This window comes from Trichoplusia ni (assembly GCF_003590095.1).
Source record: "Trichoplusia ni isolate ovarian cell line Hi5 chromosome 24 unlocalized genomic scaffold, tn1 tig00000328_group23, whole genome shotgun sequence".
Taxonomy (NCBI): domain Eukaryota; kingdom Metazoa; phylum Arthropoda; class Insecta; order Lepidoptera; family Noctuidae; genus Trichoplusia; species Trichoplusia ni.
In genome coordinates this window covers 14846-30095 of record NW_020799886.1, presented here as the reverse complement: position 1 = coordinate 30095, position 15250 = coordinate 14846, and the positions used below count along the sequence as shown (strand labels likewise).

General features: G+C 36.1%; 3 protein-coding genes across 3 annotated transcripts; 2 read left to right on the top strand and 1 right to left on the bottom strand.

The window, feature by feature from the left end:
* Positions 1–834: 834 nt before the first annotated feature.
* On the bottom strand, positions 835–5235 carry LOC113506760 (proton-coupled amino acid transporter-like protein CG1139; the record flags this gene model as incomplete). Its single annotated transcript, XM_026889592.1, has 7 exons — positions 4266–5235; positions 3563–3669; positions 2999–3143; positions 2485–2615; positions 1843–1973; positions 1123–1239; positions 835–935 (listed from the first exon to the last, which is right to left on the bottom strand). Coding segments are annotated over exons 1-7 (741 nt in total), but the record flags the coding sequence as incomplete, so codon positions are not given.
* A 1427-nt stretch (positions 5236–6662) lies between these two features.
* On the top strand, positions 6663–7482 carry LOC113506759. The gene is made up of 2 exons (XM_026889591.1): positions 6663–6795; positions 7081–7482. The coding sequence occupies exons 1-2, from the start codon at positions 6733–6735 to the stop codon at positions 7480–7482; spliced, it is 465 nt and encodes a 154-aa protein (XP_026745392.1). The 5' UTR covers positions 6663–6732.
* A 2150-nt stretch (positions 7483–9632) lies between these two features.
* LOC113506758 (zinc finger matrin-type protein 5-like) lies at positions 9633–14896 on the top strand. Its single transcript, XM_026889590.1, has 4 exons — positions 9633–10006; positions 10367–10501; positions 11084–11346; positions 14190–14896. Exons 1-3 carry the CDS (start codon positions 9880–9882, stop codon positions 11341–11343), a joined length of 522 nt encoding a protein of 173 aa, XP_026745391.1. The 5' UTR covers positions 9633–9879; the 3' UTR covers positions 11344–11346; positions 14190–14896.
* The last annotated feature ends 354 nt before the right edge of the window (positions 14897–15250 follow it).

Below are 15250 nucleotides of genomic sequence, written 5' to 3'. Positions count from 1 at the left end.
TACGACGAAAGAATCTTATAACTTACAAGCTCATGGGAAAGTTGATCGTAATAGGCGATTCACATTTCTCCAAGAATGCGGCATAACCGAAGAATGACACAAGGAAGGTGCAAAGGACGATCAATGACATCCCTGAAAACAAAAACGTGATTAAAAATAAAATTTCGTGGTAACCATTAAATCCACATAGAATAGAATAGAATATTCTTTACTGTACATCATAGAAGGACATCCATGGCGGGGAATGAAGTAAATAAATGAAAGTAAAACCTAACTTAAGCAATAAATAAAATGATTGCATGTATCGCCGAACGGTATAGGTTACCACGCCACACCCACTGTGAATGACGAGTGTCGGTTTCGTTTCCTGCGCAGGACAAGGATTTGTGTAATCCACAATTTCTTGTTCCGAGTCTTGGTGACTTAGTGCAGTGCAGGAGACGTTTTAAAAGAACAATCATCATCATCCTTTATCCTCCCACTGCTGGACATAGGCCAGGGGAGGCCTCTCATGCCAATTTCTACAGTCTTGTGCTAGCTTGATCCAGACTCGACCCGAGACCTTTACTATGTCATCGACCCATCTTGCTCCCGGACGACCGAAGCTTGTCTGTGCCACCATCCTGTCACCGCCTTAGTCCACCTGCCGTCACTTCGTTTGGCCTAGTAGCCTGCCCAGCTCTACTTCAACCTCGTTATTATGTTGTTGTATTTGTCGTTGTTATTTGTTTATTACTTACCAATAAACAAAGTCTGTGGGAATCTGTAGGGCTCTCGCATGTTGTTTTCAATAGCGATAACGACACCGGCACACGACATACTAAACACTGTCCCGATAAACTCGAATGTGTTATACGCTGTCGTTGCCAATGTCATGTTTTCGAAAGCAGGGTTGTAATCAAAAGCATAGTAGACGGCCAGCATAATACAGAATACTGAAAATTAAAACCAAATATTTAGAGAACAATTAAAATTTATCATCTTGTGTCTTGTCTTTTTGTAAACAAACGAAACTAACTATTTTCGTAGGTGTAAATTTGAGGTATTCCATTCAATCACATAAAACCTAATCATGCCAGATTTTAACACAAATAACCATTAAAATAATTATATAGCACTTACCGATGACAATGTTCGCCCCAATTGAAAAAGGAGCCAAATATTTCAAATGCCTAATCATACAAATGACGACAATCAGCGGAATCATACAACCCATGTATACTCTTAGGCCCGGGTACCCTGAAAGAGAAAAAAAAACGATCCAGTGTGAGGGGGGGGGGGGCGAGACTGAGCGTGCCATAGAAATAGATTAAGCTATGCCTCTTTGTAAAATACACACAGATTCCAAATCATGTCATGGATCCAAAATAATATATCATCTTTAATCCTAAGTATGACATCGGCCTAGCCTTTTTCCCTATGTTGGGGTCGTCTTCCAGTCTAATTGGATTCAGCTACCAGTGTTTTACAAGGAGCGGAGTTACCTGGGCAACACGGAGGAACTCGTTATGACAAAGATGGTCAACCGTTTACGAACCGACCGTGTCAAGCGTAGCTTAACCTGTTATCGATCAACTTTTGCAGGTATAACCTAGCCAGCTACATAAGATAATTTATTTTTAATTCATTAGTGCCCCGCTTCAGCGCAAAGACCTTCCTTATATGCGAATCACTTGCTATAAAGGTACGAATGAGAAAAGAACTGGTTTAGGAATTGAGATGATCCTGCCTTCTTATGGGCCAGCGACGAGGTATTTTTCATAATTTGACTTTTACTACCGTTTGACCATGGTTGCCATTGCCCAAAACTTTTAGATAATAATAATTCTCCGCATGTCTCACCTGGGAAAGACCCTTCAAAAGAAGAGGCATGGGTATCTTCGACGAGCTGCTTAAGTTGTTTCGATATTATAATCAGATAGCAACAACATGAACCAAACAGATCTAGACATATAATTCCGTCTATCGTATACCTGTGAATTGTAATTACAGTTTAAATTACATTCGCTAACGAATAACAAATACTCGTATGACATTTAAGCTACACTATACAAGACCCATTTATTCAAGTTAGGTTAGAATTTTTTGAACGTCAAGAATGTTAAATGAAGTTTTTATTTGGAATAGGCTATTTTTCAGGCACTTATAATATAGACATCATCCCGTATCGCCGTATGTAGGTCTCTGGCTATGAAGAAGTGGCATTATAAACTCCATAGCATAACGCTATCACTTATTTTACAACAAAATATACAAGATGACGTTAAGACGATTGATGAGCAAATATTAAAAAAAAAACCAAATTCTTTAAACCTGTTGCCTACACACATTTTGTTTCTTTTTTGGGATAAATCCGTGAAGGCATCGTTTCTGCAAGAAAGCGTGGTGTAACACAGCTTTATGCAAGCCATAATTTACTACAATACGCCATCAGAAATCCCCAAAATGTTTCTCCAAAACGAAACGAATAGAAAAATTTGTTACCTGAAAAACCTGGCTACTTTCTTAAGAGTTGGAAATCTACTGCACATCATTGCTGCTTCACCCACATCCGAATATGACATACTCGGTATTCTTGTCCGTTTGTAAAGTACTTGGGATGACCATACTAGTAGCTGAAATGAGTAACATACAATATACAATAGAGAAATAGTATCGTAGAGATATCTATCTTCTAAAGTAGCAAGTAAATAGCATACTGAAAGATTATCTCATTTTTTTTTTGTTAAATTGACTTGAACTTTAGTTAATTTTCAACTGAATCGCTCGTGCGTGCTCATCGTGCTCATCAACACTCGATTCCCACTCAACACGTGTCCTGAGTGGGAATCGAACCCACATTCCCCGGTATAACAGTCACGGCCGTCGGCCACTTACCAAAACTAAAAGTTTTTATTTCAAGTAGGCCGTTTTCCAGGCACTTTCAAAACGTTACAATGATGACTCTAGTTGCCAAGACCAACAGGCCAGTAAATATATCAACGCTTAACTCACTTACATGTAGACAGTACGCCATGTAAGCACCAAAAATGACATTGAGTGGTACCGCGACGCCTACTCCAGCTTTCATGTACGCCACGTGACCGCTAAGGATTCCGCCTCCCAAAGCACCCTTAACAATATGGGCCACGGAGCCAAATACGCTGAAATATTCAAGAATTCAAATTAGCCTAGTCATCGACATCACTTGCTAGTAAAAATCTTACTGGAAAATGACGTCACACGAGATTTTATTTCACAGCGAATTAATTATGAGGTAAAAAAAATGGTTTGCAATATTTTTCGGAAAATGTCTGATGAACGGTTTTTTTTCGTAAAAACGCTATCCCGACGCATACCTATGCGTGAGTAAACTGTAACGGTCTACCCACGCGTTACTCACCTTATAATTCTGTGTGACAAAACAAGATAAAGATGCTACTGCTATTTCGTTACGCTTTAGGTAATACAAACGTAATTATCACTTGCTAGAAACGGCGAAGCAAAATACCTTATAAAAACTTTATCTATTATGGTTATCGACCCTCTGAAGCTGGTGAAGTAGCTTAGTAAAGTGATATACCTGGTAAGTTTGACATGAGTCCTGTGCTTAAGAAAGTCATAGGCATCTTCTTCCTCTTGGGTTGTCGCTACATTCTTGAAATCTCGACTGGGCCTTGGTCCAGCTTTCTGTAAAATATTTTCGAAATATGGATACATGTTTATGTGACAGACGTCCAAACGACTCACCTATAGATACTTTAAAATTATTATTTTTTATCTAGCCCACAGTGTCCCTCTGCTGGGTAAAGGCCTCCCCCAAATCCTTCCACAATTCTGTTCTGGGCCTCATGGAACCAGCCCGTGCGGTGAGCGTTAAGATCGTCACACCACCGCTTCCTAGGCCTCCCACAAATTAGATTACCAATATAAATTTTTAATAAAAAAATCCCGATTCACTAATTCAATTTTTAATTTGTTAGTGTTTCTGCATTTGATACCCATATCAAGGAGTCATATTTGTAACAACCCGTCGTTTATATTCGCTTGTCATATCCCAGCCAATCGCCAGGTGATACCCGCATAGGAGAAGAATTTGTGTGATGCACAAATGCTTTTGTTCTGAATCTGTGTGTCGTTGTGCATGTCACTTCAAGAATCTTTGTGAAAGCCACGGTGATGCAAGAATTAAAGTTCTCAATGCAGAAGTGTTTTTTTTATTATTTTTAACTACTTTATATCAAACTTATCTAGATGGGAAGAGCAAAGGCCCTGATTAACTTTACCTGGCTCATTATAAGGAGATGTGGTCACAGTTCAAAGTTGAATTATGGTGTCTCCTCTTAGCGTTGCAAAATAAGGTCGTGCTGAAACAATGAAATTATTACAACACTTGAACAGAGTGAGGGTTATAGATGAAATAGCTTTGGTGGCAGTGTGGGTTTTGTTAATTTTGGGTTCTCCGTTCTTCGAAGAGACCATAATACTGTATAGAGTAGAGATCATAGCACTAAGTTGTGGTCAATAGTTTTTTTTTATTTAACTTTTTTGTAATTTATGGAAGACTTGCCACTCAGCGAAAAAGTTCTGAAAACAACTCTTTACGCCTGGCATTAATATTATTTAGAATTTAATCCCAGTTTAGAATTTATATAGATACATGTTTACTATTCACTATTAATAGACTAATAGGTTACTATTGGCTGAAAGTCAAGTCTTTGATTCAACCCAGGAATTTGGTCAATAAATAGCGACTGTTCTTTGCATCCATTGGTTGGCAGTCAGCTGTTGTAACAAAGCTGTCAATTTAAGAAAGGTAAACGTTAATTAAACCACCATAACGTTGAATGCGCTCAGTTCAGTATGAATTCTGGTATAACCTCAGTGATTCAATTCCCATATAGCAGAACCCAGACTAGATATGTTGAGTGAAAGATTTTGACCCAAAAATCTAATAAGTTCGAAGGTAGATTTACAAAATCAATGCAAACGGTATAAAAATAAAAGCTATAATTAAAAAAATAGATATTATATGGACAACATAACTGTCTACTGTTCGGAAGTGTGGTTTCATTGATGTGTGAATCAGCTCTAAAGAGCTTCACGGATCAAAACCTCCAAAATATATTAAAATAGAAAACTGAGTTCAGCTTCAGCGTCCAAAAATATAACGTCCATTACATTAAAACTTTATTTTCTCTTTTTTTACACACACAATTTGACAAATGTTCCGATCGTATATTTTAGCTGCTAGCAAATATTAAATCTGTAACAGAAGAACGAAATCTAGATAAAGTAATATGAATACTTACCACAATGTAAATTAACAAAAAAAAACACATTAAAAAGAAATCTTTTCCAAAGGCTCCGTTTTTAGCTGATTGTCTCACCGTTCCTTCGACTTCTTTTTACAATTAGCTGTCAGCATTGATTATTCTTCTACAAAACAAAACAGCGAACTATGTCATGGACAAGGAGGTGTGTTTACAACCTCTCTTAACAAATTCCTAGACTGCAATCTCTTCTAGAAACATTTTTTTTTGTAAAGCGGGGTTTTTGGTGGACTCTTATCGCCGTGCTACGTCATCTAAATGTTTGTGTCGGTGTATGGCAATGCAAACCTGAAAATACACGCGTTATTCCCGGGCAATCACCCAGACAGATAATAACCCCGTCCGATGTTGCTTAACTCGGTGATCGGACGAGAACCGGTTTGTTCAACGTGGTATGGGCATTGGCATCATTTAAGAACCTACCTAATTAAGTCTGTAGGTTTTCACAATAAGCATTAGAAATGGTTCCTACTACAATAGCTTATCTCATTTTGAGAAAAGTGGAGTTAAAATGTCGGCCTATGTGATGTCAAACGCAGTCTCTCTTCCTAAGGTCAGTTTAAGTTTTCGCCTTACCTAAGGCGACTTCTATCAATTTTGCCACGCGTACCGGGATGCGTTTTCCCTTGCCCGATAACCACGATTCAGTCGCAATGCTTACGCTATGAAATTACACTTTGGTTGCGATACTCGTCCGATGCTTCTTCTCTGATGCTGTAGCGCATTGAGGATTCGTTATTAGTAGAACACAACTATGGCATGTCCAAGGCAGTTTAGTCTTACCTTTTAACCCTTGATGCAAAAAGAGGATCCTCTTAATAAACTTTCTTTGCATCGATCATCTGACGTAGCCTAATAAATCCTCATAAAAAACAGTTCAGCTGTTCTTCAAGATAATTTAAAAATTTTCAAACTTCAATGGATTATCTACTTTACCGATGGTGTAATAGATTTGGGGTATATGTTTAAATACAAAAAAAAAAATATATTGGCAAACAGAGACCACTGCTTAGAGTTAAAGCCTACTTGTTAGTCAATCCTGGGTATCAGCGCCCTCCGGACCAAAATCAATGAAATGATGACGATCTATAAATTTAAACATGATGTCAAGCCGCTAAACTTTTATAAGTAGTTGCATATGTATGAGAGACAAAACCAGAGCGGTTAGCAGTGTCGAACCTTATGCCCATCTAAACATTGTTAGAGAACGGCCCGAAGAATGGCGTGAAAGAAAGGCGTAAAAATTAATCAGCATTAAAATAATAAGTAACTGTTGATAGCAACCTGATTGACTACGGTTCTCGTAGAAATACGTACTTACGCAAATCGATTTCATGCATGGACAATAATCAGCCCATTTTCCGTACTTACATTTAGTTCAATAAGTTGTACGAATGTGTTCGCACATTAATATGACACGATGATTAAGTTTTATGCTGTTTTGTTTATATTCTCACTTTTCATAACGGTTTTCGCTGAAAAGGTAATTTTTGAGTTTAAATCTAATTTTAAAATAGTTCATATTTTTTTCCTTAGAAGTTGCAACGAGCAAATTTATTACAACAATAATGTATTGTAGATATAGCTTGCACAACTAATTCTAAAAGAAAATGATTATCATTTCTATACGCTATTATTATTGTGCAAATTTTATTTTTAAATCGGAATCAGTTTAATTATTTACCTGCCTTCCGGATTTTAATCTCGTAATGATAAGGTTGACCATTGAAATTGTGGATTACTTCAAAATAAAATTGCCCATTTCCAGGACGATTTTAAACCAGATGACAAAGTCGACAGCATAGAGAATACTGCAACCGGTCCCATTGAAGTTGATTCGGAATCAATAGAAGTCGTTCAGAGAGGTGCCGATGATGATAAACTAGAAGAGCCTTTTAATTACGACCATATACAAGAGGAAGACAACCGTAGTGGAGGAATCGAGGACACAAACTCAACGGACGTTCCAAAGTTTGAACAATTTTTCGACGGCGCAGTAAGTGATAATTCAGATGAATATGTCCATAAGTTGATTCCAGAACATATAGAAGTAGACACAGAATCCAACGATGCTAAAGCAGTGGAGAACGAGAGTAGCACACAACAAGAAGACATAGAAACGGTTTACGAACATACAACTCATACCCAAGCCCCTGATATTGAGATTTAGGAGTTCACGATGAAGAAAGCAGTTGGAGAAGTGCTGAACACTTACATGATATTCAAAAAGATTTTTCTAACGAAGATGCCAGTCTTGATACTGGTGAAAGAGGTTTTAGCGGAGAAGATTATGGAGATAAGAAGATCGCTAGTGTTAAGGGAAGGATGGACACACCGAAGTCAGAGATTAAAGAACATAGGCCGTTGAATATGAGGCGTTATGGTCCGCATGATGATGGAAGCATGTTAGGTAATTAGTAAACACACATCTACCACACATCTAACCACACATCTGACACATCAGTAGGGAACTTAAAGGACTTGTTTTATTACAATTTTCGTCTCGTGTTTGGAAGACTTAGGTACTTTATGATTGGGGAAACTTTAACAACACCACCTCTACATAAAAGGCAGCACATTTAATGAGTTTTTAAAAATTTCTAACTCACCCACCATACGTTGTTATGCCATATAAAAAAAGGGAATGAAAATAAAACAGATGTTGCCCGTTTCTCAAACCTAAACTGTATTCACACAATTTCATGAGAATCGGTCAAGCCGTTTCAAAGGAGTTCAATTTCGTACACAGTTTCATAAATTACATTTTTTTGGCAAGGTAAGCAGTGATAGTATAGTAATATAGGTAATAGTTGGACTGCCTAGTAAAAGGTCGCAGTTTCGAACCCCGGCACCTACGTCCTTTTGAATTCATGTGCATTATAAAGTATGTACCCTAAACGATCGCGGAGAAAACGGCACTTCTGAAAACTTTAGGTGTATAGAGAGTTTTGCGGGCGAAACTTGATACCAGGTTAGACATAAATCTACGATAAGAACAACAAGAAACGCAGGTCATATTAATGTTTTCATCTTTTTTCCTTTACAGATGCCATGGGAATGAGAAGTATAAGCGAAATTATGATTCCCAGATACCGTCTACGCTGACACGAAACGGAATAGTGTACACTCCTACTTTGTACACAGTTCAGACTGCATCGCCTCATATGGACTTGCTTCCAGGGCGCAACTGGGTGCCTAATAGAAGCCATTTCACTCAAGAAAGAGAGGTTTACTCTAGACCGCGAAGCAGAGGCTTACCACATCACCATACAGATTCCAAAATTATAGATGACTACAATGATTACGGCACAAATACATATTCTTACACACCAGTGGCAAAACGAACTACACAAGCACCGGCAACGCACACTGTGCCGCCACATAATTTCGATGTTTTCCATAAGTTGGTTGAAGCTTCTAATCAGCCTAGTTTGTCTAAGCATTCGTTTAATGATAATATGTATGTGGGTAACTATTACCCTCAACATCAGTTCACTGATAATTATAGGCCATACGACGTTCGAAGACTTCGACGGGACTCGTGGGACGAAAGGTCTTTTCCAAATTTTTAGGATTAACAATAAAGTAATAAAATAATGGTTGTTTTTATTTTAAACCTGAGGTCAAATCAAAATCAAAATGTCTTTATTTTTCTCATCATCAGAAAATTATGGTTACATAAAAGTGTTGTACATGACATAGAGACTGGAGTCTGTTTTAGGTAAAACCTGTGTCACAGATCACCAGTATTATACACATTATATTTTGTATTTAACTACAAACAATGCAAATTTAGAAAAATAAAGAGAGCAGCGAAAAGGGAAAAGAAAAAAAAAATATCCAAAAAAAAAAGTTATAAAAAAATTAATATTTTCAACACATTTTTTAATACATTAAGACAAAAAAAAAACAAAGCATTTTGAAAATAAAATGAAGTTTTTAAACATTATCTACAAAACAAAGTAAAGCATCCTTTTAAATCCTTGACAATGAGGTACTTTGATAGACTCACTTCTAGCACAGTCTGGTGAGCAAGTTCTTTCACAAATATAATTATTATAAATTAATTTATTGCCATTAAATTTTAAAAAAGAATGCAAGTAGATATCTGCTTGATTCTTTCTGTCCTGTCTCCTGTTCCCCGCCCGCGCCGCCGCCTAGTATATTTTATGTTGCGGGAGCCAACTGCGTACCTACATACTTTGGCCCAAGAGTTATTGGGCTATATAGCGATAGGCAAAAAAAATATATCTTAAAATTCTTAATCGATCCTGTTGTTATAATCTGTGGACTCGGTGTTTGTCAGTTTGATAAAACTTTAATTGACAGAGCTCCAGAGTTAACGAAATCACGATAATTTTACTTCAACAATAGTTAAAATGAAAAAAAAACCCTGTTTTCTGTAAACCAATTCGAAGCTCAGATTGTGTACAACCTTAAAGCTTAAAATTTTTACATACTATTGATTTTTATAACCTATAAAACATCCAGAAAACAAACATACAGTGTAAACATTACACTGTATGTTTACAATCATACCAAAAATAATATTACTAGTAATTTAAAGATGGGTAAAAGATACCACTGTGATTATTGCGATAAAACAATGGTGGCTACACCGACAATAGTTAAAACGCATAACAGGGGAATGGTTCACCAGAAGCTGGTTCAAGAACATTACCAACAATTCAAAGGTAATTAATTATTATTTCTGTTGACGAACCTGAACTTGTGGCAAATCAGTGGCATCTGTACTGATGACATCAGATAGTTTATCATTAGTCTTTAACTATGGTAAAATGGGGTGAACAGGGATGGATAGAAACTAGAGTTTTTATGAAAATTTGGATGTTTAACAAGAAAAAATATAAATATCATATGACAATTCACTAGTATTTCATAAAATAATTGCATGCAAGAAGAAAAAAAACACTATTCTCCATTCACCATGATATAAAAAGTTTACCAAACAAACTCTTCATTTTTTGTCTTGCAAGTATTGCTTGCCTTTGTTGCTAGCTCATTTAACAAAAATATTTAAACTTTATTTTCAGATCCTGAAACAATATTAGCAGAAGAGAGTAAGAAGAAGCCATGTTCTAGGTTTGCGACTGGCACCTGTCAATTTGGTAGCATTTGTCGTTTCTCACACTATACTCAAGAACAGTTAAAAGCCTTTCAAGACTATGGTAAGTCTTGTATTCTAAAATACTGCAATTTTATAAGATACATGAGTGAACAACTTTGTAATTTATTTAGTTGCACTCATGTTCTATCAACACACTAAAAAAAATAACTTAACTTATATTTAAGATAAACATTTTTGTCACTTGCAAATAAGTGAGTCTTACGCGTAAACCTAAGAAACCACTATTTTTGTCACTTGCAAATAAGTGAGTCTTAACCCTTAAATAACAGGCACAATGAGGATATGGACCGTATATAAATAGGAAATTCAATTTCTAATGCCAAAATAATATTCTCTACTCTTAAGTAAAGTTTCTTGTATTCTGCTAGAGTTCCAATAATGACCTTTCAACTTTAAGGACTATGATAAAAGATATTATAAATAATTATTTATATGTAGTCTTATGTGCTTGAGTCCAAACATTTACTTAAGGGAGTAGATTTTTATTCATGTACCATGTTAAAAAATTACTTAATATCATAAGCCTTTGCCCAGTTGTGCACTATTCACTGGCTATTATTACCTTTAAATTAACTCTAGCCTACAACTTTCCTATATATGTATTACTTTTTTATAATTTCAGTTGCCTTTAAAAATAAACCTCAAGATGTCACATTCCCATCATTTGAAGATTTGTTCCATAAGTTTATGGTTGGGAAGACAAGCAAACCCAATGACTCAGACAATGGGAACACACTCATTTATGATGGTAACGGAGTCACCCACACATTACCATGGACTTATAATTCAGAATATGAAGTGTACGGTGATGATTTACCCCCTAGTATCAAGAAAATGAAGCTTGAAGACTTTGCTAAAGCGAAAATTGTGGAGTGGGGTTGAAAGGTAAAGTTATACTATACAGTTGTTAATAATTTAATTGATAACAACCAAAAGTAAAAACTAGTCAAGTGTGAGTCAGACTCCCAACACTAAGGGTTCCATACAACATGCTAAAGTACTAACTAACAAATAAAGAACTATCTCCTCAAGTTCATAAATAAAAATTTAAATCAAAACTCTTTATTTAAAAGAAATAAAAATAGAACAAAATGAAATTACATAATGAACTTTATTCACTTTACTTTAGAACTGGTATTACCATGAGTTGTTTCACAATCTCCTTCGACTTGGGGGTTTCCTCGAGGTCCTTACAGGTTTCAATCCTTTGAGTAGGTCTGCTGTAAATGGTGGGTAGTTTTATGAATCTGAATTCTGGTGGCACTACATACCGCATTGGTTCTGCCTAGAAACAAAGTAGAATTTATTGTTAGATATCAAACACATTTTTTTAATTAGTCTTTTATGATTCCACTGCTGTGCAAAATTCCCTCACTCCTCCCAAACTTCTATTTTAACCACTTCTGACCACGTGCTTTATCCAATATGATCATCACACAACATGCGGGTGACCTTGAAGTCGAATCCTTCCTCCGTCCAGAGGATCTGACGATGCTTTTCCTTCGGTCAAGCTTTCAAGTGACGTGACCAACCCACTTCGATGTAAACATGTCTGCTTTTGTCAGAAAACAGCTAAGAATAACTGGCACACCCATTTAACAAGTAATTGAGTGTTCCAGGTACCCTTTTCTTTTTTTGTTTGAATTTAATCCTTGAGTCGCAGGTGGTTTCACAAACATACAAATCACGTGCGCTAAGAAATTCTGACTCAGCAAGCATTCGAAGACCACACAAATGCTTGTCCTACGCGTGGTGACCTCAATCACTCTGCTATCCATGCAGTCAAATTAATATTGATCAATAATGTGAAAGTGTGAGTGTGTGTATGACTATACTTTCTTCACGCCCAATCTATTAGACCAGGGACCAATAAATTTTGGTATAAAGAATTTTTTTTCTTTTTTTTATTGTTCCTAAAAAGCGTAATAAATTTATTAAAAATAAAACATCTTAATGGCATTATAACTACCTCCTTTAAACACAGAATAGAGACTAAATAAAAAAATAAAAATAAGTTCATAAATTCCATGGTACGTGAATTTAGAATTCAAATCACTTTACTCACACCATATCGAGTTTATCAGTGATTGACATTTATTGTATAAACAAAATTGCATTTTGTTATTGACACATTTCAATGAAATTACTATTGAAATGGGTTATGTGATGTTTCAGTACTCTCCTACCCACAATGCGGTGTTCAAATCGATTCTAAAAAGTATTCAAATTTCATGTAAGTGTGTTAAATTTTAACCGACTTCAAAAAGGAGGTTCTCATTTCGTATGTATTCTTTATATTCGGATTGGAGGACGCGTTTTTTATGTTATCTATTTATTTTTTACTAGCTGTTGCCCGCGACTTCGTCCCCGTGGTTAGAAGATATAAGTTATGATTTAAACCTGCCTGTTTATACCTGTTTTTTTCACATTTTCCATTGTATCTTCGCTCCTATTAGTCGCAGCGTGATGATTTATAGCCTAAAGCTCTCCTCGATGAATAGTCTATTCAACACAAAAATATTTTTTCCAGGGACTGAAAGGGGTTACGGTATAAGGTTACGCTACCGGTATAAAATAAGTGTACCTTAAAAAAATAAAAGTAAGGGTATACCGCTATTTAACCTTTATGCGATATCGGTACCGAAAAATATAGCGTTGACAGTTGCGGGACGTGGGCGAGGGGTGCGAGGCACCGAAAAGGGTGGTCAAGGCCAAGGCACGACCGTGCGCGCCGGCAACAATCCTGTTTTCTTCGTCTTTCCATCTCTTTCATACCTTTATTTAGTAACGGCTAAGTACTGCTAGCGAAATATACCTTTTTATATTGGTACCCAAAAATTAAGGTACCGAAATAAAATTAGGTATCCAAATATAGCGGTAACAATTTTTTTACGATATGACGTCATACCGTTATTTAAACATACCGTAATTTTCGGGTTATTCAGTCCCTGATTTTTTCAATTTGGACCAGTAGTTTCTGAGATTAGCGCGTTCAAACAAACAAACTCTTAAGCTTTATATATTAGTATAGATTTAACCTTTCTTTTACACATACATTTGTAACATAAAAACCACTAAATATTTCGACATTCGCTCGTTTTGTTAAAAAACGCTTGAATGTATGGAAATGATAGGTCAAGGTCATGTGGCCTATCGAAACGACTGTTACGATGTCTTGTTCATACATTTTAAGGAGCATTTTTAATAAGATTCAGTCGTTGGGCTTGCGTAGGTGTGTAACGCTTAACATAAAACCTCAATTTTATTGTCACGTTGTAATGTGAAAATGCCTCGGTTGTTTATAATTTTTAATTTCGATGGTAGAAAATAAAAAATTCTAGTTACAATCAGTTAATCATGCATACACATGAGAACAAAACTGTATGTGGTATCAGATATGGCACTGAAATCGTTATTGAAAATATTTTTTATCTTAGAAGTAAGTTTTTAAAGCAGGTACCTAATTCTTTTCTATCGCTATTCGCATATTTTGGGTTCAGCACGATGAGAATTTTCCTTTTTTCGCCTACCAGTCTACTTTTATTTTGATACTTTGAATATATTAATAACTAAACTAACCTTACTAAGTTTTGAATTCAAAATCAGGTATAAGAGTTTCATCTCGAGTAGGCCTTTTCCAGGCACTTTTTATGTTACATAACTGACTCGAATTGGTCACTTAGTATTTAACTAGTATACAGTGCCAAAATAAACTTTATCCCTTTCAGATAAGCATTCAAATAGAAGCGGAAGACACAACACAAGATCCCATAGATGCAATCGTTGACGTCGTTGAACTGAATGATAAAATAACATTAATGAATCGCAACGATTCGATCGTACCCTTCCAAGAACCACGGGATATAAGTATTAAGATAGAAATGGAATCACTAGAAAGTGAGAATTCCAGTGACCTCTTCACGCCCTTCGTAAACCCTGATAACAAAAGCCAAATATTAGAAAAACAATACATGCTGAGATGGCTACCAACCAGGAGGCGAAGACCAAAATACTCTGAACAGCAAATGCAAGAAATAAACATACGGGAAACCGCCAAACAAAGGTCATGGGAATCAAACGAGAAAATGCGTCGTCATGTCCTAGAAACAATGAAATCTAATTATTGGACGTCTTTATATTTATACGGCGAAGTCGCTAGGATTCGAAGAAGTAGGTTGATATTGGACGAAATGACAGTTATGATCAAAACACTAGAAAGTCCACTACATAAAGATTTGAAGAGGAGGGTTCTGCAGTGCTACCGTGAAGCAAAGAGAGAGAAGGAGAAATATTCCGGGTTTTGGGATAACAAAAATACAAATCATGTGGTCATTAACGTTCTTAAAGACAACCCAAACGAAGGTGTGATCTAAATCCTGTTGAATAAGGTTTTATCTAAAATTAATTCTAAGTAATAAAACAACCATTAAAAGAACCATTTTTATATTATTATTTCCTTTTTTACCTGCCCCTTTGAAATGATTTCTGTTTTTCTGTAATATGCGTAAGTAATTTAGTCAAGCTTAGCTGCTTGCCAGGCTGCTAAACTTAATAGAAAGGAGCTGACTGATACTTTCATGGTCAAATTAAATCCTAAAAGAAAATCGCAAAGCGTGTCCATTCAGTGTTGCCTGTAGTATAATTAAAGCCCATATTTTGGTAAAATGTATACAGATTTTCATGGCTCGTTTTTTCGGATTAGCTTAATTTGTACTGAAAAAAAATCTAAAATATTTCTGACTTCGCGGACCACACCCGTTCCAAGGTTCGATCCCGCTTTGGACAGGCA

Coding starts and splice junctions, on each gene's coding strand:
- LOC113506759 (XM_026889591.1), top strand. CDS start 6,733: ATGATTAAGTTTTATGCTGTTTTGTTTATATTCTCACTTTTCATAACG. Junction 6,796..7,080: donor TAACGGTTTTCGCTGAAAAG/GTAATTTTTGAG, acceptor GCCCATTTCCAG/GACGATTTTAAACCAGATGA.
- LOC113506758 (XM_026889590.1), top strand. CDS start 9,880: ATGGGTAAAAGATACCACTGTGATTATTGCGATAAAACAATGGTGGCT. Junction 10,007..10,366: donor ACATTACCAACAATTCAAAG/GTAATTAATTAT, acceptor CTTTATTTTCAG/ATCCTGAAACAATATTAGCA. Junction 10,502..11,083: donor AAAAGCCTTTCAAGACTATG/GTAAGTCTTGTA, acceptor TTATAATTTCAG/TTGCCTTTAAAAATAAACCT.